Here is a 25,709-nt window from a genome sequence, read left to right as displayed (position 1 = left end):
GTTTTAAAAACATTAGGCCTAAACATTAGTTTATAAAAGTTAAAGAAAATACTAATAATAATATTTAATAAACATGATTAAAAACAGTTGAAAAAAGTCAAAACATATTTTAAAAAGACTTGCTTTGAAGAATGAGATGATTGCAAGTGGAGCGTAAAGTTGCGTAAGCCAAGCCCTTTGGAATGGCTGAATAGCTGACATCATGTGGAGGGGAAATTGGCAAGGAGCGACTTCAGGGCCAAATCCAGCCCTCGGAGGAATACCAGATGGCCACTCAGCTGTCAACCCAAGCGCAAGAGAGGTGTGAGAGGAGGGAAGGGTTGCTATGGAAATGGGCCTCATTGGCAATCCACTTTAGAGAATGAGATTGCATCCTCCCTTCCTTTGCCTTCTTTGAAAAATGTAGCTACTGACCAAGGATCATCCAAGACCCTTCTACGTCTCTCTTTCGGTTTATGCTACTTGCCAAATGGTGTCTGAGGAAATTCTCAGAAGTCTCCAGGAAAAAAAAAACATAACTATTCCAAGACTTTTCTTCTCACTTCATACAAAAAATAAGAAACATCTCCTATGAGAGCTTTGGGAATCTACCAGAAAGGACACCTGTGGTGCGTCTATGTAGTTTACTCTTCCTTTTAATCTCGTATAATGTAAAAGGAGGGAGATTAATTCTGTGATGTCTGTATATTAGATAATTTAATTGGTTTTGATGTAGACATGGAACAGAAATATTTATTTTATACCCAAGAAGCAGCATCACATTGTGTTAAACCAGTAATTCCTAACCTGTGGTTCATGGACCACCAGTGGTCTGCAAGAACTAAAATATGGTCCACAGCAGGGGTCCCCAAACTAAGGCCCAGGGGCCGGATGCGGCCCTCCAAGGTCATTGACCTGGCCCCGCTCTTAGTTTTAGACTTCGCCTCACCCAAAGTCTGAAATGACCTGACGGCACACAATACCAACAATCCTACTTAACTTGACTATCTCATTGGCCAGAAGCAGGCCCACACTTCCCAGTGAAATCCTGATAGGTTTATGTTGGTTAAAATTGTTTTTATTTTTAAATATTGTATTGTTCTTTCATTTACTAATACTGTGCTATGGTAATAATGGAATATAGTATGTATACATATAATACTGATGCTAATATTATAATGTAATACAATATAATACCAATAATTATACGATATAATAATATTAATTATATATTATATATTAAATGTAATATTACTAATAATATTACGGTATAGTGGTATAGGACAATATAGTAATATATAATACTAATATTGTGCTATTCCAATAATATTATATATTGTATGTACATACAACTTGTAAGCCACTCTGAGTCCCCTTTGGGGTGAGAGAGGGTGGGTTATAAATGTAGCAAATAAATAAATAGTTGTTGGGGTTTGTTTGTTTTTTTGCACTACAAATAAGACATGTGCAGTGTGCATAGGAATTTGTTCGTATTTTTTTTCAAATGATAATTTGGCCCCTCAACAGCCTGAGGGACCATGAACCACTTCATGAACCATTAAGGGACCACTTAAAAAGTTTGAGGACCCCCGGTCCACGGTCTCACCATTACTACTACGAATAATGATACAGCCCAACCAATTTTTTTTCTTAGTGTCTTCGATTTTAGGCCTGTTCCTGGGGTTATCTGGGGTGCTGATTCAGAAAACTGCATTGGATAGACCACATCAACTCTAGATTATTAAATATGGTTTTCTGTAGGTGAGCAGATGGTGACTACTGGATGGCATATGTTCTGTATCAGAAACTAGAGCTGATGTGATCTAGCCAATGAAGTTTTCTGAATCAGCACTCCAAATAACCAAACTGAATCTAAAGTTGACCAAAAACTGATTTGTAACCCTTTTGGGACTAATATTGGAAAGTGGTCTCTGGTTAAAAAAAGGTTGGGAACCACTGTGTTAGACCGTAACCTGGCTAAAAATAGTGTGGCCCTCAAGGTGTTGTTCAATTGCAACTCCCAATATTCCTCAGTATTGGCTATAGTGGTTAGGAGTGGTGGATCACACAACTGCAATCTAGAATCAATGTGCTAGCAATCAGATCCATTGATTTCTCACTCTAGTTGGTGTTTCTAATTAGTTTTAGGCCCACTGGTTCACTTGGAGTAGTTTTGTCTACATGTGCATTAAATATTTGCATTTTGTTAGGAAAACAAGGTCCAGAAACAATGTAGTCATGCCATGTTCCATGTTTTTTCTTTTCATTTCGACACTGCTTTTGCTTCCTTCCTCTCACCCTTCCTTGGCTGGGTTATTGGACTACCTATGTTCCTCTGTGAAAGAAAATTGCATTGTTGGACTAAGAATCTTATCACATGAAGGAGACAAACTGGCATTGGAGCAGGAAACCATACCGGAAGTATTGCTGGTCTGCCACTTGCCCGTGACAAACTTGTTCCCTTATCATTGATGGAAAAACTATCAATAGCCAGATCGTGCCAAGCTCCTATCACTTAACTGTTGCAGCCCTGAATTGATTTCAAGAGATGGGATTCTTCTCCCCTTTCTCCAACACTGTTTCTGAGGCTGTAATTTTGGATATGAAGTTTATGGGTTTTTTTTGTTTTAATATCCTTAGCGTTAATTATGAAATTGCTTTAGGGGCCGTGGTGGCACAATGGGTTAAACCCTCATACTACTGAACTGTTCACCTGAAGGTTTGCAGTTTGACTCTGCAGGACAGGGTGAGCTCCCAATGTTAGCCCTAGCTTCTGCCAACCTAGCATTTTAAAAACATGCAAATGTGAATAAATCAATAGGCACTGCTTTGGCAGGAAAAGGCAAAAAGCCACTCCAAGCAGTCATGCTGACTACATGACCAGGAGGTGTCTATGGACAATGCGAACTCCTTGGCTTGGAAATAGAGAGGAACACCTCCCCCAAAGTTGGAGGTGAGTACTGCCTCCAAAGCCGGAAATGAAAGGAGAAGCCTTTGCCTTGGTCTGTGTTATTTGTGTCTCATTGTATTTCTTTGTCACAAGGCATTGAATGGTTGCCTGTGTCTGTTTATATGCTGTAATCTGCTCTGAGTCTCCTTGGGGAGGAGGGCAGAATATAAATAAAGTGTTACTTTATTATGACACAGCAAACAAGATAGATATGCTGGATTTCGTATCACAAAATCACAAGTCGAACACTTCCCAAGTGTCTAGGACTGTGTGATGTATTTTCAGATGATGCGTACAGATCCCAGTCGGGTGGCCTTTTGCAGTTGGCAGATCGTAATTTTGTCAATGTCTATTGTTTCCAAATGCCAGCTGAGATCTTTTGGCACAGCACCCAGTGTGCCCATCACCACCGGGACCACCTGCACTGGTTTCTGCCAGAGTCTTTGCAGTTCAATCTTGAGGTCCTGATAGCGGCTGAGTTTTTCCTGTTGTTTTTCGTCAATGCGACTGTCACCTGGGATGGCAACATTTTTCTTTTCCACAACTGTGATGTCTGGTGTGTTGTGTTCCAGAACTTTGTCAGACTGGATTCGGAAGTCCCACAGTATCTTTGCGTGCTCATTTTCCAATACTTTTGCAGGTTTCTGATCCCACCGGTTCTTTACTGCAGGGTGGTGGTACTTGAGGCATAAGTTCCAATGAATCATTTGGGCCACATAGTTGTGCCTCTGTTTGTAGTCTGTCTGTGCGATTTTCTTACAGCAGCTGAAGATATGATCAGTGGTTTCATCAGCTTCCTTGCAGAGTCTGCATTTTGGGTCATCAGCTGATTTTTCGATCTTGGCCTTGATTGCATTTGTTCTGATGGCTTGCTCCTGGGCTGCAAGGATCAGGCTTTCTGTCTCCTTCTTCAGTGTCCCATTCGTGAGCCAAAGCCAGGTCTTCTCCTTATCAGCTTTTCCATCAATTTTGTCAAGGAACTTTCCATGCAGTGTTTTGTTGTGCCAGCTGTCAGCTCTAGTTTGCAGTGCGGTTTTCTTGTACTGATTCTTTGTCTGCTGTGCTTTGAGGAGTTTCTGATTTTTGACTTCAACGCAGGTTCTTCACTTTGCTTTACATATTCTGCCAGGGCATGTTATTATTAAGTGTTGTTGTTATTATTATTATTAGTAGTAGTAGTAGTAGTAGTAGTAGTATTAAAATATGGTTCAGCAGGAGAGTGGAGTTATGAGGTTAAGCAGATGTACAGACATGGTAACATGGATTAAATCGCCACAGTCGTGTTAATACAGAGAGATGCAATACTGAGGGGTTTTTTTTGTCGGTGCCAGGAGCAATTTGAGAAACTGCAAGTCGTTTCTGGTGTGAGAGAATTGGCCGTTTGCGAAGACGTTGCCCAGGGGACACCTGGACGTTTTTTGATGTTTTGACTATCCTTATGGGAGGCTTCTCTCATGTCCCCGCATGGAGTTGGAGCTGATAGAGGGAGCTCATCGGCGCTCTCCCCGGGTGGGATTCGAACCTGGCAGCCTTCAGGTCAGCAACTCAACCTTCAAGTCACAAGGCTTTAATCCACTGCGCCACCCGGGGCTCCAGTACTGAGAGTGATCATCCCATTATGTTGGCATTATTAGTGATTGTGCAACTGCCGAGGGATGACGACTTTGTGCAATAAAGTTCTAAGTGATGCATTTGGCTATAAAATACACATCTGAACCAAAAATGCCACCCTCTGTGCATTGCCACTCTTTCCTATAAGCCTAAGATTCCTAGCATTAAAGTGATCCCCTTCATTCTAATTATTACAGAATACATTCAATTCTAATGGCACTTAATTGTTCCACGAGAATGCTCTCTGTTGTTTTTGGCAGCTGAAATGAAAACAGTTCCAAATACCATCAAAAGAGCTTATGGGCACACAGCGTGTATGGGACAAACACTTGATATACAAGGGCGTGATAATATCACATTGTTTCTTAATGCCACAGACAGTCTTGTCATCCATTCCTCATCCATTTCAGAGCTGAATGCACTAAGGAGGAACTTGCCGATAACAAAGAGATCCGTGGCCCTGAAAATAATGCACTAGAAGTGCCTCATTTCATGAAGTGCTAACTCCAAATAGATCCTGACTTACCTCTATTTCTCCCGCTTGTTTGAATTTGTATGCAGCATCAAAACATACCTTTCCCACATATGTTCTTTCCCGGCTTGTGTACGTGTGTGTGTTTTAACACTTACTTAGCAGTTTATAGAAGGAAGTGAATGATCTCATCAAGATGCTTACAAATTAAAAAAAAATCTGTGCTTATTAATTATGCAGGATTAGTCTAATTATAATTCAGCAAATTAATTAGCGACAGAAGGTGTTCTGAAACATTGGAGTACATTTGCATGTTAAATGGAGAGGCTAGTCTGTAATATATGTAAATTTATGCATGGCTTCATAGTTTTAATTTAAAAATTTGCAGCTGCATATGGCATGGGAGCAGGTGAAAAGTCAGTTTTAGTTTAATGATGCTAACAAACATTGGATGCCGTCCTGTCTTAGGGAAGGGAAAGGCACCCATATCTGCCACTCTATAAATTCCTCGCCGGTGTCTAATATTACATCAGTGTTCAAACTCAAGGTCACCATCGGTGGCTAAGACCCGCCAGTCCATGAGGTGTAAAGACACCAAGTGAACATAGCCTTGAGATGAAGGGAGGGGGAGGAACGGCATGTGGAACCAAGGTGCTCCATTGTAAATTGGTTCCCTTAGCAAATTTATGCACATTTCCTTCCCTACAACTGCAGCTTAGGGACTAGAAGAGCTCCAGGCTTGGGTAGGAGCAAAATTCCTTATCTGACTGTTATCTGCTTTGGCAGGTGTAAAATAGGTTCCTAACCTTGATTCTCTCTCTTGAATGTTAGTGCAGTTTCCGTCTCCTCCTGCTATCCATGAGCTGGAGGAAAGTTATTACCAAGTTTTGAATTAAACCGCAGAGTCGGGAGGTTTAAAAAAAACAAAAGGGTTGGCCTTTACCATCTGGCAGCAATACTAAAAACCACTGGACCAGTCAACAAGAGTGGATGGGTGGAGATCTACTATTGGTGTAATTAGTGCTCAGTGCTCAGTCTACCATAAAGACATAGGGAAGAAAGAGGGGGATGTTCCTCCAAATGTGCATTGGTTTGGTTGAGAGTTAATGCTTTGATGGTGTGCAAATGGCCAGGATCACAGGGTTGTTGTATGTTTTCTGGGCTGTATGGCCATGTTCCAGAAGGGCTGAAACTAACAAAATGAACTTCAACGGGGACAAATGCAAGATACTTCACTTCGGCAGAAAAAATGAAATGCAAAGATACAGAATGGGGGACGCCTGGCTTGATCGCAGTATGTGCGAAAAAGACCTTGGAGTCCTTGTGGACAACAAGTTAAACATGAGCCAACAATGTGATGCGGCTGCTAAGAAAGCCAATGGGATTCTGGCCTGCATCAATAGGGGTATAGTGTCTAGATTCAGGGAAGTCATGCTTGCCCTCTACTCTGACTTGGTCAGACCACACCTGGAATCACACTGGGTCCAATTCTGGGCACTGCAGTTGAAGGGAGATGTTGACAAGCTGGAATGTGTCTAGAGGAGGTGACTAAAATGATTAACGGTCTGGAGAACAAGCCCTATGAGAAGAGGCTTAAAGAGCTGGGCATGTTTAGACTGCAAAAGAGAAGGCTGAGAGGAGACATGATAGCCATGTACAAATATGTGATGGGAAGTCATAGGGAGGAGGGAGCAAGCTTGTTTTCTGCTGCCCTGCAGACTAGGACGCGGACATTGGCTTCAAACTACAGGAAAGGAGATTCTACCTGAACATCAGAAAGAACTTCCTCACTGTGAGGGCTGTTCAGCAGTGGAACTCTCTGCCCTGGATTGTGATGGAAGCTCCTTCTTTGGAGGCTTTTAAGCAGAGGCTGGATGGCCATCTGTCAGGGGTGCTTTGAATGAGATTTCCTGCTTCTTAGCGGGGGGTTGGACTGGCTGGCCCATGAGGTCTCTTCCAACTCTACTATTCTATGATTCTAAGTATTCTCTCCTGACGTTTTGCCCACATCTATGGCAGGCATCCTCACAACCTCTGAGGATGCCTGCCATAGATATGGGTGAAACGTCAGGAGATAATACTTCTGGAACATGGCCATACAGCCCGGAAAACATACAACAAAGGAGTAATAATTGTTTCAGTTGCCTTCTAGCTTTAGTAGGGCATTGGCAGACCTGTATAAGTGATTCTTCCTTCCTTCTCATATCTCATGACACCTGTTGCAAGACAGCACAAACCTCCTTCATCTTAAAGCCACATCTTTCTGAGGCTAGGAGTGCATTTCAGAACGATATGATTCATACAAAACAGTGCATGTATTTTTAAAATGTCAAGTGTGCTACAGTTGCAAAATATACCAAACTTGTTGTATGTTTTCCAGGCTGTATGGCCATGTTCTAGAAGTATTCTCTCCTGACGTTTCACCCACATCATCAGGAGAGAATGGAACATGGCCATACAGCCCGGAAAACATACAATAACTTTGTGATTCTGGCCATTAAATCCTTCGACAACACATTATACTCAACTTCCGAAATCATTTTCCGCAGGGCTTGATTTCCACATCTTTTACCATCTTGGTCATCTTATTCTAGGTGTAGCTGGGCAATACCCTTCTTAAGCCATGGTGCTCAGAAATGGAGACAATCTTCCAGGTGAGGTGTGGCCAAAACAGAAAAGAATGGGACAGTTCCTTGATCTGAATACTATATTCCCACTGAGGTAGACAGGAATTGAAATGGAGTTTTTGGCTACCACATTACACAGATTACTCATGTTAAGCTTGGAGTCTTCTAAGGACCTCATCACATTGAGGTCCTGAAGTTGGGAACAGTGGGGACATTCATTGGGCAGCAGGGCAAATCCAGTGGGCAACATAGAAACCCATTGCCCTGCATCACTCCTTTCCCCATCTCACGGGGATAGTGTCACCGCCTGGCTTCCCCCCCCCCCCCCACAATGCTTTCCCTGTTCTACCTTATGAGAACAGGATTCTATCATAGAATGCTTTCAACATCAGGCTAGGCTGTGACATAGGCTGGTTAGTAGCCAGCTGCAATAAATCACTTTGACCAAAAGGACATGAGTTCGAGGCCAGAGTGTCGGAGTGAGCACCCGACCATTAAAATAAAAAATAGCCCTGCTCTTTGTTGACCTAAGCAACCCAAAAGATAGTTGCATCTATCAAGTAGGAAATTTAGGTACCACTTATGTGGGGAGATTAATTTAACTAATTTACAACACCATAAAAATCGTCCAGTAGTGTTTGGAATGAGGAAGTATCCAAGACTCCGCGTCACAGTGGATAATGAAGCAGCTGCTCTCCCTGTGGCCAGAATCGAGCATAACCTCAGGAAGCTGGAAGCTGGAGAAGGTTAAATTGCCTCTGTGTCTCTGTATGTCTCTGTCTCTATGTTCATATGGCATTGAACGTTTGACATGTATGTGTACATTGTGATCCGCCCTGAGTCCCCTTCAGGGTGAGAAAGGCGGAATATAAATACTGTAAATAAATAATAAATAAATAAACACTGAGTCAGGACGAAGCCCCACCAAAAGTAGCCCTGTATCATGTGATGAGCTTGTCCAACTCCATCCTAGCTCCGTGTTAAAAGCATCCTACAATGGAGCCCAAACCTCATGTAATAAGATCGTAAGATACTTTATGATGATGTAAATTCCCAACAGGATGCTAACCTACATTATTAATCCACAGGTTGATGTGAAAATTGGACAAAGTGGGCTTACGACTGGATACATGCAAAATTCACTCAGAATAGAGGCAGATTCACAACTGCAGTGGTAGATTTACCGTACTCGTATACTGAGTTTGCAGGCTCAGATTATTAGTTTACACAATAATAGAAATAAGTACAAAGACCTAGAATTGCTTTGTTAGTGTCCTGGATGGACTAAATGGTACATCCTAGCATCTTAGGAATCTTCCAGTTTGTTCCCATGTCATTTTAAACTTTGTGTAGACCAGACACAAATATACCAGTGCAAAATTATGATGATTTTAAAAATTTCCCTAATGATCTTTAGGCATCTGTAGATTCTCGCCTCTGGTTTTGCAAGTTGGCAGAAGGTTTTTTGTTTCCCTTTTGTTGATGGGGAGGAAAGAGGAGAGAAGGAGGAAACACCCCAAGGAGAAAGACACACCACTCATATTGCAAAGAGCTCTCTAAAGACTTTGCAAGAACAACTGCAATTACAAGCATGCTGTTCGTGTAATGTTTCAGTTTAAGTCCAGGCTCATGGAGTTCAATTACTATTTTTATTAATGGTGTCAGATTTTCACTGGAGTGCAAAACAAGACAGTTTTCCTTAGAGATGCCTTTGTTCCCAGCAAGTGTTAGCATGGCAAACAACCACCTTTGAAGCAAACAAGTTCCTGGATACAACCAGCAGTGCTTTGGTACAATGTGCCTGTTAGCTAATGAGCAATGAATACAAGGATGAGAAAAAAGAGGATGACTGATAGCATTTTTTCTCTTTCCAAGTTCAAGAAACAAAATAAAGTAATTTGGGAGTTACAACATACTAGTTTCCTCTAGTTCTGAGCAATCCCTTCAAGTAATCTGCCCCCCCCCCCCCATTTGCCTCATTGGCAACCTGCTTTGTGTGTGTGTGTGTGTGATTGCAGCTACTTCCTCCCTAAAAAAAAACTGAAATGGATGTTGTATAAAGGTCTTTTGGGGCAAACAAAATAGGTGTTGTACTACCAACATAGCAGCTTATTTCTTGCCACTTTGGTCACTTACATTTCGTGGAAAATTATAGACATTCTGTTGCCATCTGATGTGTGTTTGTGTTTGTATCTCATTTGGGACAAGATAATGGCAACCTTCCAATAATTTTATTTATTTATTTATTACAATACTGTGGCGGGCTGTGGCGCAGGCGGGAGAGCAAGCCAGCTGCAACCAGCTGCAATGAATCACTCTGACCAGGAGGTCATGAGTTCGAGGCCCGCTCAGAGCCTATGTTTGTCTTGTCTTTGTTCTATGTTAAAAGGCATTGAATGTTTGCCTATATGTGTAATGTGATCCGCCCTGAGTCCCCTTCAGGGTGAGAAGGGCAGAATATAAATGCTGCAAATAAATAAATAAATACTTATATCCTGCCCTTCTCACCCAGGGCGGCTTATAATAAAACACAATATAAAAATATTACAGACAATTCAATCAATTAAAATTAAATACATTAAACATTGATAAACAATATACTTATAAATACGCAATTGGTGATAAGAAGTCTGTTCACAACAATGATGGGAACATTTGTCAATTGTGATATTTATGAATAAGTAGAGTATTGCAAAAAGTAGAAGTGTAATCATTTTATTGTTTAAAGGGAATGAGAACATGTAGTTTTGTTTGTTTTTAATATGTGTTTAGTTGTAATTTAGTGGTAGTGGTTGGTAATTAATTGTGTAGTTTGGGTCATTTTATATATCTAAAATGCTTGGTTATGTGTTTGGCAAAATCACCAGCGTTAAAAAGGGCCTTTACTTGGGAAAATACAGTAGAGTCTCACTTATCCAACATAAACGGGCTGGCAGAATGTTGGATAAGCGAATATGTTGGATAATAAGGAGGCATTAAGGAAAAGCCTATTAAACATCAAATTAGGTTATGATTTTATAAATGAAGCACCAAAACATCATGTTAGATAACAAATTTGGCAGAAAAAGTAGTTCAATACGCAGTAATGCTATGTAGTAATTACTGTATTTATGAATTTAGCACCAAAATATCACGATATATTGAAAACATTGACTACAAAAATGCGTTGGATAATCCAGAACGTTGGATAAGCGAGTGTTGGATAAGTGAGACTCTGCTGTATTACCATTGCAGGGATGGTTAAACTTCCATCTCTCCTCATGTTATGGACCTGACTCAAATTATACCTATCCTCAAGGCTGGTACAAAAAGAAGACTATAAAAAAATCTCAGGAGTTCTTTTTGTGATGGCTTCCCATAGCATCTCTTTTTTGAAGTTTACAGATTGTCTAACATAAAAGGAAGTTAGAGTTAAGGTAATGACCATTAAAATCACTAGTGAAAAATGCAAGCACTATACAAATCTGTAGTAGTAACAGTGAGGCCACAGACCATCTTTGACCACAGGTTGGGAACCACTGCTTTAAACCGATGTTGTCGGGTGTGCTTTCATTGTGCATTCCTGCTTGGTAGGGGGTCATATTACGTTCAACTTGTGGTCCCTTCCAACACCGATTCCCTGACGGCAGTAGACACAAATGCGAAACTGGGGAAATGATGAAATATATTGAGATATATTGGGGCAGGCTTAGACAGATAGAACAGCAGGAGCGCAGAATTCATTCCAACCTGACATTCAGAAATACCAGTTTCTGAACTAGAATCCCAGAACAATTATAGACTAGAATGATTCCATTCTGTTCATCCTGAGTTATGAGTCTCCAAATTTCCTCTGAGGTTTTGCTTTGGAGGAATGGTGAGATACAAATGGCGAAGTATATGTACCTTTCATCATCCACTTCATAAGACAATTGCTATGCCTGCTGTCTTTCCTAGCTGTGTGTCACAAGCCATGGGGGTATCTTGCTAAATCCCTGTGAAAATAGCTTTGTTTCCTTGCTCAACCCTGGCTGCTTGCTCAAATAATGTAATGCCAAGGGTAACCTGTTTCATTTGTCAAGTGTTAGAGGGTATGGACTGCGGCACCTGAAAAATAGCTTTGGTAACCTTGCGACTTTGTCCCTGATAGTAATACAAGCTGATGGCCAAGAGAGAAAGGACGGGTTATGAAGACAACACCTTCAGCCTGGAAGGTGGAGAGAGGGAATGAATTTAGCTGTCCAATTGAAGTAGGGAGGGCATTAGATTCTGGAATGCTTAAGGATGTCAGAAGTTTACTGCAAAGCATTTTGGTTTGGTGCTCCTTCCTTCTTTGCTTGGAAGCACTGGGAAGGGTTCTGCATCTTGCTGATCTGAGAACAGTCAGAGCAAACATTTACACAACTGGCCCAAAGAGCCTTTCTTGGATCCCGTCACCACCAGAAGCACATCTTGTGGGGATGAAGAGGGCTGTCTTTGGACTTTATTGCCTTAAGCTGCCTTTCTATAGCAGTTGCATGATCATGGAACCAGATACGTACTAGCATAAGTATCCTTATTATTACACCTCTCTCCATTTACACAACTGTGCTCATTTACCAGTCCATGGTCCCGCAAGCGTACTTATGCATATTCCACTTTCCTACACTTCTGCTGCTCCATGTTTTCTTTTAAAGCAATTTCTCAGCTCTAGCAATTGTTACTTTATTTTAAAGAGCTAAATAATACTGCAAATTAAAGAAAACAGTTCAGCAATAGCAAGGGAGAGGGGTAAAAGGGTACAGGAGAAGAATCCCATTCCCTTCAGAAAGCAAGATAATTCTGTGCTTCAGAAGTACTGAATCAGTAGCACTCTCATGTACAAGACCTGACTGAAAAGTGTGTTAAGTAAAACAAGCAGTCAATGAAGAAGAACATGCCCTGGCAGAATATGTAAAGCAAAGTGAAGAACCTGCTTTGATTGAAGTCAAAAATCAGAAACTCCTCAAAACACAGCAGACAAAGAATCAGTACAAGAAAACCGCACTACAAACTAGAGCTAACAGCTGGCACAACAAAACATTGCATGGAAAGTTCCTTGACAAAATTGAAGGAAAAGCTGATAAAAAGAAGACTTGGCTCTGGCTCACGAATGGGACCCTGAAGAAGGAGACAGAAGGCCTGATCCTTGCAGCCCAGGAGCAAGCCATCAGAACAAATGCAATTAAGGCCAAGATCGAAAAATCAGCTGATGACCCAAAATGCAGACTGTGCAAGGAAACTGACGAAACCATTGATCATATCCTCAGCTGCTGTAAGAAAATTGCACAGATAGACTACAAACAGAGGCACAACTACGTGACCCAAATGATTAATTGGAACTTATGCCTCAAGTACCACCTTCCAGCAGCAAAGAACTGGTGGGATCAGAAACCTGCAAAAGTATTGGAAAATGAGCACACAAAGATACTGTGGGACTTCCGAATCCAGACTGACAAAGTTCTGGAACACAACACACCAGACATCACAGTTGTGGAAAAGAAAAAGGTTTGGATCATTGATGTCGCCATCCCAGGTGGCAGTCGCATTGACGAAAAACAACAGGAAAAACTCAGCCGCTATCAGGACCTCAAGATTGAACTTCAAAGACTCTGGCAGAAACCAGTACAGGTGGTCCCGGTGGTGATCGGCAAATCTGGGTGCCGTGCCAAAAGATCTCAGCCAGCATTTGGAAACAATAGACATGGACAAAATTACGATCTGCCAACTGCAAAAGGCCACCCTGCTGGGATCTGCACGCATCATCCGAAAATACATCACACAGTCCTAGACACTTGGGAAGTGTTCGACTTGAGATTTGTGATATGAAATCCAGCATATCTATCTTGTTTGCTGTGTAATAATAATAGTAGTAATAATAATAATAATAATAATAATAATAATAATAATAATAATAATAATAATAATATAACAATAACAACAACAACAACAATAAACACACTTTATTTATATTCCACCCTTCTTCCCTAGGGGACTCAGAGCAGATCACAGCATTAACATACATAGGCAAACATCAATGCCTTTACAATCACATGAAATACACAAAGAAACAAAAGCAAGGCTTCTCCTTTCATTTCCTGCTTCTGGAGGTGGTACCAATCTCTGGCTCTGGATCTGTAATCTCCAAAATATTACACTATTTTGTCCTAACAAACAAGAATGAATAGTTTCCACACATTTCTCCATGATACAGAGAAGACAAATATTTCTGAGGAGTTCTTGCCATATGTTTGTACATCCTAAAGCATTTCAGGAACTTATTCTGTACAAAAATACATTTTTTTGCATGAAAACAACAGGTTTGCTCAAAAATGCTGCTTTTAGGCAGCCACATATTTTGTGTGTGTGTAACATTGCTTTTAAAATTTTTCACATACACACAAAAAATTGTGCAAAACACAATTTTTATTGCATCAGAAGCAACTTGAGAACATACTGCAAGTTGACCTACAAAGACGTTGCCCAGGGGACTCCTGGTTGTGTTGTTACCATCCTGCTGGGAGGCTTATCTCATGTCCCTGTAAGATAGAGCTGACAGACAGGAGCTCACCCCATCTCCCGGGTTCAAACTGCCAACCTTCAGGTCAGCAACCCAATCTTCAGGTCAGCATTCAGCCGGCACAAGTTTTTAACCCACCGTGGCTCCTTATAATAATGCTTATATCTCTAGAGCGAGCAAAACAGTGATCTCATACAATAAATATCCACTTAGGGTTTAGCGGATCTGTATGTGCAAGATTGCTGTTTTCTATACAAAACCCAGCACAAAAATGATATCTGACTAATTTTCTTTGTGTTTTGTTGCTACTCTTTCTGCAGAAAAGAATAATTCTGTACAAAAAAACACACATGACTATCTGTCAGGATGTGTGTGTGGAAAATTGCTATCATTCAAAAAAGCAAATTATTTCACATAATAATTATCACCCAGTCCTCCCTCCAAAGAAATTCAGGATGTGTGAATATTAGGCAAAATTTGCAGAATTTTCAACACTTTGCCCCCCTTCTCAGCTAGGTTTCCCAAGCCACAAACCCATTTCCAACTAGGAAATTAACAATGGCAAGTTTCTTGGCATTCAATTCAAAACACACCTGGGAAAAAGTTTGTATTGTTCCGCCCATGGAAAACTTTCTTTGGTTGGACTACAACCTTTATGGGATCTTTTAATGTGGAGCTCGCGAATGGTATAAAAGCAGAGCTCGGAAACGTTATCTTGAGCATTCAGTGGCGGGCTTGGAAAATTTCATACCTAACCGGAGAAATATGTTCTCATTTGGTAGATGTGTTATTAATTTGAATGGCATGCTCTAAGCAATTATGGGCAATGCTTAATGTATCATGTTTAATGGCATCACCAGGGACTTCCCGCGTGAAAGCAGTGAGAACCACCCTCTCGCCAGAGGCTGCCCTTGGGTTTTGGGCCTGAAATCTCAGGATCTGGAAGGCTCTTGGCCTGGAAACCATATTAGAAGATGCCTAAGGAGACTTGGGATCCTTCTCAAAAGCCATGAACTTCAAATGAGTGGGGATTACCTTCAAGTGATTAAAAAACATTGTGGAGCAAGTTGTATCTTTCCAGAGTTTCAGTCATAGATGAAACAATATCTATCAACCAGCATGAGCTCTCTGACAATTGTAGCCTGCATTAATCCCTGTGTGAATTTTTCACATTTGAAAAATTGTAAAAGTTGCTTTCTTATCTGTATATGTATTTCTATATGTGGGAAATCCTTCTATAACTCTCTTATTCTCCATATGTCTGCAGTGTTAAGCTTTGCCTCCTCTTTTCTTCCTCTCCCCCAAAGTCATTTTTATTGTAATACCTCAATAAATATTAATGTCCTTACCAGATGCAAACATGTAAAATATCTGGGCATACATTTAAAAGAATGCACAGACTTTTATATGAGTACTTCATTACAGTTAGAGTCGGGCTGGAAAAAATATCAAAAAGGAAGGGAAGGGGATGAATGACATGGTTCAAGTAAAGGGAAGATAAAAACAAAACAAGTCCTGTGCATATGTGAGTGTTTAAAAAAGCCAAAAGCCAGAGGAAGAAAAATCGGCCTTTTAATGTTTCTACTGGGGTTTGGAACCAAATAAAATATCCATAATAAGTTAGAGCACCGACAATGACCCACTAGAGCTGAAATGCTAAAACATCCTATGTGACTTTGGGTGGTGTACTTTTAAAGTGGCCAATAGTATGATGTTGAAGTGCTGGCGGAGCAACTCTTTTAGTGAGTCAAGCTTTTTTGGAGATATCTAAGACTTGGAAGAAATATGTGATGGACACTGAAGGTGAAATTGCTAAATACCCAATCAATTGTACCACTTTGGCAGGGAAAGTGCCAGTGAATCATTTGACATTTTACTTTTTCATCTTCTGAAATGACTAGTTTATCTCTTCTCTCATTTTTTCCCTCCATCCACAATTTACTTCAATTGCTGCAAACTCAGAAAGAGGAAGGAGGAGAACAGATCTTGCCCTTCCCACTAAACTCTAACAAAGCAAACTGACCTATACTCTTCCAGGTTTTGTGTTCTTCCTCATCAATAGCTGTCTTGACCACATATATCCCATTCATGTGCTTCAGGATTTACTTACTTACTTAGGCGATCTCTCGTTGTCCGAGTATGACCCTCAGCACATTACCCTATTCCTGAATCTCACTGCCTTGTGTTTTTGCATATGCCTGCCTTCCCTATAATTTCTTAATAGCCCCACCGGTTAGTCCTGATGCTCACTGATGTATTTTATGAATGTTATTTTACTGTTATTGTTATAATTATATATGCTATTGTCGTATTATTTTATCTGTTGATTGGGCTTGGTCCCCATGTGAACTGCTCCAAGTCCCCTTGGGGAGATGGAAGCGGGTTATAAATAAAGTATTATTATTATTATTATTATTATTATTATTATTATTATTATTATTATTATTATATGACACAGCAAACAAGATAGACATGCTGGATTTCGTATCACAAAATCACAAGTCGAACACATCCCAAGTGTCTAGGACTGTGTGATGTATTTTCAGATGATGCGTGCAGATCCCAGTAGAGTGGCCTTTTGCAGTTGGGAGATCGTGATTTTGTCAATGTCTATTGGCACGGCACCCAATGTATCCATCACCACCGGGACCACCTGCACTGGTTTCTGCCAGAGTCTTTGAAGTTCGATCTTGAGGTCTTGAGTTTTTCCTGTTGTTTTTTGTCAATGTGACTGTCACCTGGGATGGCGACATCAATGATCCAAACCTTTTTCTTTTCCACAACTGTGATGTCTGGTGTGTTGTGTTCCAGAACTTTGTCAGTCTGGATTCGGAAGTCCCACAGTATCTTTGTGTGCTCATTTTCCAATACTTTTGCAGGTTTGTGATCCCACCAGTTCTTTACTACTGGGAGGTGGTTCTTGAGGCATAAGTTCCAATGAATTATTATTATTATTTTATTGTATGACACAGCAAACAAGATAGACATGCTGGATCTCATCTCACAACATTATTATTATTATTATTATTATTATTATTATTATTATTATTATTATTATTATGGCTTTCCAAATGTAGTGTCTTGGTGGTGAGTACGTAGGTGACTGTAGAGCCCTATTCTTGACCCGCAGTGAGGAAATCAGTTCCCAGGTGGAAGGCGATCCCGGTCAGAGTTGGCTTGATGTGCCTTACACTTGGCACGTTTATCCCTTTTGTCCTCCATTCGTGCCTCTTCAGATTCCACAGCACTGCTGGTCACAGCTGACCTCCAGCTAGAGCGCTCAAGAGCCAGGGCTTCCCAGTTCTCAATTTCTATGCCACAGTTTTTAAGGTTAGCTTTAAGCCCGTCTTTAAATCTCTTTTCCTGTCCACCAACATTCTGTTTTCTGTTCTTGAGTTGGGAGTAGAGTAACTGCTTTGGGAGATGGTGATCGAGCATTCGGACAAAGTGGTCAGTCCAGCGAAGCTGATGATGTAGGAACATTGCTTCAATGTCAATGTTTAAAGTTATAGTAGAAGCTGCAAACTCTTTAGGTTAGCCTTCTCCTACCTGGTTTCCTCCAAATGTGTTGACTACATCAGGATCATATCCAGTCTTTATGGTATCAACAGGAAGCCACTTGAGGCCACTTCAACGGTTGGAAGACATGAACCATAAGAAACTTCAATATTTAATATTTATTAAAGTAAAGGCAAAGGTTTCCCCTGACGTTAAGTCCAGTCGTGTCTGACTCTGGGGGTTGGTGCTCATCTCCATTTCTAAGCCGAAGAGCCGGCGTTGTCCGTAGCCACCTCCAAGGTCATGTGGCCGACATGACTGCATGGAGCGCCCTTACCTTCCTGCCGGAGCGGTACCTATTGATCTACTCACATTGGCATGTTTTCGAACTGCTAGTTTGGCAGGAGCTGGAGCAACAGCGGGCGCTCACTCCGTTCCCGGGATTTGAACCTGGGACCTTTTGGTCTGCAAGTTCAGCAGCTCAGCGCTTTAACACACTTTGCTACCAGGGGCCCCCTAATATTTATTAATATGTATAAATGTTGATCCATACACATTCACAACTTAAGCAACAGTCAAAAAGACCCATCCCTGTGTCACCTGTCAGAAGCTGTTCCCTGGCAGAGCCTTGCTGGTGACATCACTTTTGCTGGATCTGTTGGACGTATGGACATGTGGACACTGGATTAGACCAGATCCAGTTGTCTGTGCCTCCACAACTGAGGTCATTTTGGAAGCTCCAGAGTAAAGTTCATTTTCCCTTGTTTTGGAAAGGCAGGGTGTCCAGTTGGGACCTTGCCAGAAGTGACTTCATAAGCAAGACTTCGCCAGGGAGCTCCTTCTGACGGGTGGCAGAGCAGTGGTGGCCCCAATACACTCGTTTGCATGGCGCAACTCCAGAGCACTACTCCATATTATTTTGATAAGTATAAATTGAGCCTACATTCTGAATACACCTGTATCCATGCAGGTTATATATAACAAGTTTGTTATGTGGTATCAGCTGGGAAATTGTGTGCAGATTTTTCATCGCCAGCCACACACAGACACATTTCTGTACAGATCACTTGACCATCCCTGATACCCAGCAACAGATTAGTCTCAACACCCAAAAACAACAACTGATTCCTTTAACTCTGAAACATATAGGTATATGACTTGTATCCAGGAGCTACTCTACGAAGAACTTATACATATGTTATGTTATTTACTTGACTTTATCAATGCTCCACTAACACTTAAGAACATTAGCAAGATTTTGTTTGGTTTTCATTTATTTGATTTGGCAAAACTGGAACTAAACCAGCAACGGTAACAGTTTTGCATTAAGACTTATGTGAATGGTTGCCAAATTGTACTTTTGTATGTTAGGAACTATTAATTAATTCGATTCAATGCTGAGACAGCACCTAAGATTATTATTAAGTCGATAATAAGACTTTGTTTGGTTTTCATTTCTATTCAGCAAAACTGGAATTAAAACTAGAAACTGTAATAGTTTTTCTGTAATACCTTTGTAAGTGTTGCCACCTTTATGTTAAGAACTATACTAATTTAGTGAATGAGAATACAAGTATTGGATACTTTAAGTAGAGTATACATCACTATATATACTACTAGTAGACGTGAGATGATCTACCACTGATCCCACTCAAATCCAGTTTAGATTGATGTTAGTACAACACCATAATCCCCTTCTTTTGCAGTTTGGAAAACAGTTGTTACTAAAATTTGTTTCTATAGAAGATAATATTACATTACAAATATAGAATTTATATATCTGTTACTTTATACTATACTAGCTGTGCCTGGCCATGTGTTGCAGTGGCGAAGTAGGGTGGTATGGGAAATAAAGTATTGAGGAATTGGTGGTAGTTAAGGTAAAGGGTAAATGGGTTATAGAGCTGTGTGGAAGGGCCTTGAGTCTACACTGCTATATAATCCAGTGCAAATTAGATAATCTGTGGAAGAGGCCTGAGGCCTAAGTCTGCCAGTCCCCTGGGCTGAGTTGGTTGCTAGGAGACCAAGTGGGCAGAGATTAGTCCTCTAACTGGCAGCAATTGGATAAAAACAATTATTCATTTCCTTCTAATTAGGACTTTATTTTTCTTTTCTTTTTATTGTATCAACCTAGAGGCGTGGATGATGGGTTGTGTTGTCAAATTTCGAGGTTGGGGGGCCTGTAGCTTTGTTGTTTTGTTGGTCGCCGTGATGCCATCACTCATTTTTATATATATAGATTATACACCATACTTTCCTTTTTACGTTTCACTGTAGATTATAGACATCTGCGCTTTTAGTTACATTTCCGTACTCTGTCTTAGACACAAAGGGAAAATCGTACAGACATCATCTGAAGGAGAAACAAGTTTGCTTTTTATCAGTCCCACTGAGAAATGTGAACTGGGGAGGGATATTAATATGCTGAAAGTTCCTTTCTCTATATTTAACATTAATCTGTTAATACAGTTTTTAAACAGAAAGCGCCATCCTCTCCTTATTGTTTATTTACTGGTTCTGGTAAATGAAGCGAATGATAACATAGTTCCTTTGTCTGTCTGTTGGCAGAAAGACTCCATAGTTTTGGAAGTTCAGGGGAAAACAAAACCAAAGGCTTTATCGGACATGTAACGCTGTTGCATGTATGCGTCAGGCTTGGGGGGTCCGTTGTGTGTGTGTCCCCCACCCCCTATTTTTTCCATTGCTTGTTTTTCTTGTTGTTAAACCTTGGGAAAAATATACATCTTTCTCCTTTAAAGTTCTAATTCAAGCCATGAATGTGTGAGTTCTGTAGGGACTTTGGGACTGCGGTAAAAATTCGTTGTCATAGTAACAGAAAGGGAACTAGGCCTAGCTCACCTGGGACTTTAACTTACTGCAAAAGCGATTTTTTTAAGACAAGCACTCAGCAAGGGAAATAAATAAATAAATTGCTCATTGTGTTCCCAGCTGACTTTCGGCTCCCGCCCCCTCCTTGGAAAGGCTCAGCTCGTATATGAATGCATTTTATTTTGTCCTGCAGCCTTCATGAATTTTTTGTGTCCCAGTTAAAGCGGTGGGTCTCTCCTCTCCCTCCCCTTTTTGCAATTTAAATGTACCACTAGGACATCAGGGCAAACAAGTTTTATTTTTTTAAAAAAAGAAACTCAACCAGAACAATACCTTATGAAAATATTTTCGAAGAGAAAAGAAAGAGCTAGACTGAAAAAGAGAGAAAGAGAGAGGTGAATGTTCATTCTCATTTTTGTTCTGGATTGTTTGAACTGAAGACGTTTCAGATGAAAGCCCGTGGCAAGTTCACTTATTTTAAACTGTAGCAGTTCTATACTAATATCTATAGAAGGCAAGGATAACACAGCCCAACCAAAAGAAAAATCTTGGTATCTTGCTTTTAGTTTATTTATTTACAGTATTTATAATCCGCCCTTCTCACCCCGAAGGGGACTCAGGGCGGATCACATTGTACACATATAAGGCAAACATTCAATGCTATATAAATATAGAACAGATACAGAGACAGACACAGAGGCAATTTAAACTTTCTCCAGCTTCCAGCTTCCTGAGGGTATGCTTGATTCCGGCCACAGGGGAGCAGATGCTTCATCATCCACTGCGACGGCAACTTCCTCATTCCAACGTCAGGTGGAAGATTTTTATGGTGTCGTAAATTAGCCTCCCCACATATAAGTGGTACCTAAACTTCCTACTTGATAGATGCAACTATCTTTCGGGTTGCTTAGGTCAACAACAAGCAGGGGCTATTTTTTATTTTAATTGTTGGGTACTCACCCCGACACGGTCTGGCCTCGACTCATGACCTCTTGGTCAGAGTGATTAGCAGCTGGCTGCTAACCAGCCTGCGCCACAGCCCGGCCCTTGGTTTTAGGCCTATTCTTGGTGTTATATGAGGTAGTGATTCAGAAAATTGCATTGGAATGGTTTCTTAGATATGGTTATCATGATTTTCTATGAGCAAGCAGATAGGCAACTAGTCCCCTTCGGGGTGAGAAGAGCGGGATATAATGTAGTAAATAAATAAAATAAATATATAGTAGATGGGGAAACTGGTGCCATTTTTGGAATCAGCGGGTCAAATATACCCAGAAACAGAGCTAACATTTGAGGAACTAAAATGAGTGTTGGCCAGTGTAATAGGACACCAAGATACCCAAGATAGATCCAGGGAAGTCCTGCTCCCCCTCTATTCTGCCTTGGTCAGACCACACCTGGAATACCGTGTCCAATTCTGGGCACCTCAATTGAAGGGAGATGTTGACAAGCTGGAATGTGTCCAGAGGAGGGTGACTAAAAGGATCAAGGGTCTGGAGAACAAGCCCTATGAAGAGTGGCTTCAAGAGCTGGGCATGTTTAGCCTGAAGAAGAGAAGGCTGAGAGGAGACATGATGAGGACCATGGATCAAGATGTGAAGGGAAGTCATAGGGAGGAGGGAGCAAACTTGTTTTCTGCTGCCCTGGAGACTAGGATGCGGAACAATGGCTTCAAACTACAGGAAAGGAGATTCCACCTGAACATCAGGAAGAACTTCCTCACTGTGAGAGCTGTTCAGCAGTGGAACTCTCTGACTCCGGAGTGTGGTGGAGGCTCCTTCTTTGGAGGCTTTCAAACAGAGGCTGGAAGGCCATATTTCGGGAGTGCTTTGAATGCAATTTTCCTGCTTCTTGGCAGAATGGGGTTGGACTGGATAGCCCATGATTCTATACAATACTGTTCATGCTGTAACTCATAGTACTGCCCAGTATGTGAATAATTTCATGATGTAAGTAAGTAAGTAAGTAACTTTATTTTTCTATCCCGCCACCATCTCCCAGCAGGGACTCGGGGCGGCTACATGGGACACAGGCCCGAAGATACAGAACAAATAGTCACAGTAAAAACAGCATTTATGCAAAACAGTTACTTTAAACAAAACAATACATTAAACCATAAAACTCAGTTAACATATAAATCAGTTAAAAATAAAGTAGGATAAAATGGACCACCAGGTTGGTGGAGGGGATTAAACTAAGGTGCAATAATACAATAATACAATATTACAATAACACAATAATACAATTCTAAAGTGCTTTGGAGCCAAAGGACAAAGTGTAAACGGATCTGATTTTATGTTTGAAATGTATATTTTTAATTCATAATGTATTTTAATAGTTTTAACTGCTTGGGTTTTAATAATGCTCTACTTTTTATCTTGTTTTTAATTATGTTGGTGCTAATCCATGAAATATGTAGTATTTGAAGGACATTGATATTTGCAGCATTTTAATGTTTTAATGATTTATATAGGGTTTTAATGGCATGTTTTATATTGTATTTGATGGTCCGGCTTTTGTGTATTTGTTTGTTTGTCTTGCATGCAAAAGACCTATGGTCTAAGCATTAAATAAATTTGTTATTATGCTTTGGAACTGTTTTATGTACTGTTTTATATTGGTTTGTATGGGCATCTAATTATTGCCACTGTTGTAAGCCGCCCTGAGTCCCTTCGGGTGAGAAGGGTGGGATATAAATGTGAGAAATAAATAAATAAATAAACGTTTCTGAGGAAGGGGTGGGAGACGGACAGCCAATTTGTTATGAGAAGAGGGACCTGTGCAAAAGAAGGTGCATTAACCTGACTTTTGTTCATGGGGACTCAATTATTCAAATGCGCAGCGAAAAAGCCAAGTTTTTAGCTGCTTTTTAAAAGAAGCAAAGGTGGGGGATGTCTCATTTAAGGTTGTATATCTTATATCTTATATCCAATCTGTATATCTTATATATCTTGTATATCTTATATCCAATCCCAAATTATTAAATGGTCTTACTGGTCCCAACAATGTATAAAGGTCATATTTTACTCTTATTGTGTGTTTGAGGGGCGTATTTTGCTATTGCCCTTACATATTATTTAGGAATGTGTTTGAGATTGGGCCCACTTCTACTTCAATACCTCATTCAGAAAAGGACTGTCTTCTCTCAGTGAGCCATAAGTCATTGAACGGTATAAGGGCTACCAACTATATTCACCACTGTGCCGGCACATCACGACAGGAGAGTCAATTGTAGATGACATTGTAGGACCATAGTGGTTACAGTGGTAATGGCAGCAATAGATAGCCCTGTAAGAAGTCCATGGAGGATATGCACTATCTCCCCACTATATCTCCTACCTGATTGCTTTGCTTCTTTCTCTATGGAACAAATGGAGGTCTGTGGTTTTAAAAAAAAATCAGATGTGTCTCTTATGTATATTCCTATCAATCTTGTGAAATAATTTACAAAGATTTGCCCAAGGCTTATGAACTGAGCAAGGAATTAACATTGCCTTCCACATGGGGACTCGACATTTTGTCTGCTATACCATGTTGAAGCTCATTATAGTTCTTGCACATATCTCCTTTCTTTTTTCATGTGAAAGACTACCAGCAATTCAATGTGAATGCAAAATTATTTTGCATGATTGAGATGAAGTGGGATCTCCAAACTATTGGCAGGAAGTCTTTTCCAGGTTTCTGTATCATAAAAATAGACTCAATGAAGCATCTACATGAACCTTAGATTGTAGATTGCAGGATGTGCATCCATTGAGAAACCCTATGTAATATGTGAATATTCTCCATATTCAGTGAAAGAGATGTACAGAAAACTTGCATTCATTAGAAGTACAGTAGAGTCTCACTTATCCAACACTCGCTTATCCAACGTTCTGGATTATCCAACGCATTTTTGTAGTCAATGTTTTCAATATATCATGATATTTTGGTGCGAAATTCGTAAATACAGTAATTACTACATAGCATTACTGCATATTGAACTACATTTTCTGCCAGATTTGTTGTATAACATGATGTTTTGGAGCTTAATTTGTAAAATCATAACCTAATTTCATATTTAATAGGCTTATCCTTAATCTCTCCTTATTATCCAACATATTCGCTTATCCAACGTTCTACCGGCCCGTTTATGTTGGATAAGTGAGACTCTACTGTATACAAGTGTTTCTATTGGTTTTATAGGGAATATATGTATGTCTCATCTGCATATGTATGTTTTAAGTTGAATGTTCCTCCAGTATACTTTTGAACTAAACAACTTAGAAGATCTCTGGTTTCAAACAATATTCTCTACTGTTTTAGAGGATGAATAGGTGTATCCAGAAGTGTCATTTTCATCTATTTTAATTGACAGGATCCGTTTTTTAGACAGTCTGTTGATATCCCCCGATGGATTCTGCCAGGGGCACAATCATATAAGCAAACGTGGGTAAATAGCAGAGGTTGATTTTCTTTTTCTCAAATGAAGGATGTCACACAGATTCTCTTTGTTTTACCCTACAGATTCTTCTTAAAATTTTTCCTCAAGTGCAATCAGAATTGTTTGAAAACGGCTGGGAACCCTCGAGATATGCGACGGTTCCAGGTAAGCGGGATGGGATTTACTGTTACGTGGGTTGTCGGTCTGTCTTCAGCGTTTACTTCCATCATCACTCATCACCAACACTGCAAGCAATAAATGAGATGACAGTCAATGATAAAGCCCATCATATACAGTTTAAAGTTCTTTTTCCCCGCATTTGTCATGTTTGATCTTTGCTTCCTTATCACTTCCCTTTTGGAATCCCCAAGCGGACAAATGATGTGCCGCACTGACCGGCAATGTATATTTGATTTGACACTCAGAAATGAAACACTTGCCTGCACAGCTGCCCTAGTACTTGCTTGGAAAGTTACTTTATAAAAGAAATTATGGTCGGCCCTCTGGTTTCGTGGATTTGACTATGCACAGAATACACACACCAATACACATTTTGATGCCTCAAATCTTAGTATTGTTTCTGGGTATATTTGACCTGCTGATTCTAAAAATGGTGCTAGTTTTCAGAACATATGGCACCTACCAGTTCCCATCTGCTTGCCCATAGAAAACCATGATAATCAACTATAACTGATGCAGTCTATTCAGTGCAATTTACTGGATCAGTGCTCCAAATAACCCCAGAAACAGGCCTTAAAAACCAAGACACCAATAAATGTTTTTGTTGGGCTGTGATACAGGGT

At 40.4% G+C, this 25,709-nt stretch overlaps 1 protein-coding gene across 4 annotated transcripts in view; it reads left to right on the top strand.

Moving 5' to 3' along the window:
- The window catches only part of ebf2 (EBF transcription factor 2), a 237,313-nt gene that overhangs the window by 157,026 nt on the left and 54,578 nt on the right, over positions 1-25,709 (top strand). For all 4 annotated transcript variants that reach the window (XM_062960844.1, XM_062960847.1, XM_062960846.1 and 1 more), the window contains one exon: positions 24,990-25,071. In XM_062960844.1, coding sequence (XP_062816914.1) covers positions 24,990-25,071 — 82 coding nt within the window. The remainder of the gene's footprint in view (positions 1-24,989; positions 25,072-25,709) is intronic.

Source organism: Anolis carolinensis, unplaced genomic scaffold (genome assembly GCF_035594765.1).
Source record: "Anolis carolinensis isolate JA03-04 unplaced genomic scaffold, rAnoCar3.1.pri scaffold_8, whole genome shotgun sequence".
NCBI classification, from domain to species: domain Eukaryota; kingdom Metazoa; phylum Chordata; class Lepidosauria; order Squamata; family Dactyloidae; genus Anolis; species Anolis carolinensis.
The sequence above is the reverse complement of the archived record's forward strand: the minus strand, read 5'-3'. Positions and strand labels throughout refer to the sequence as shown.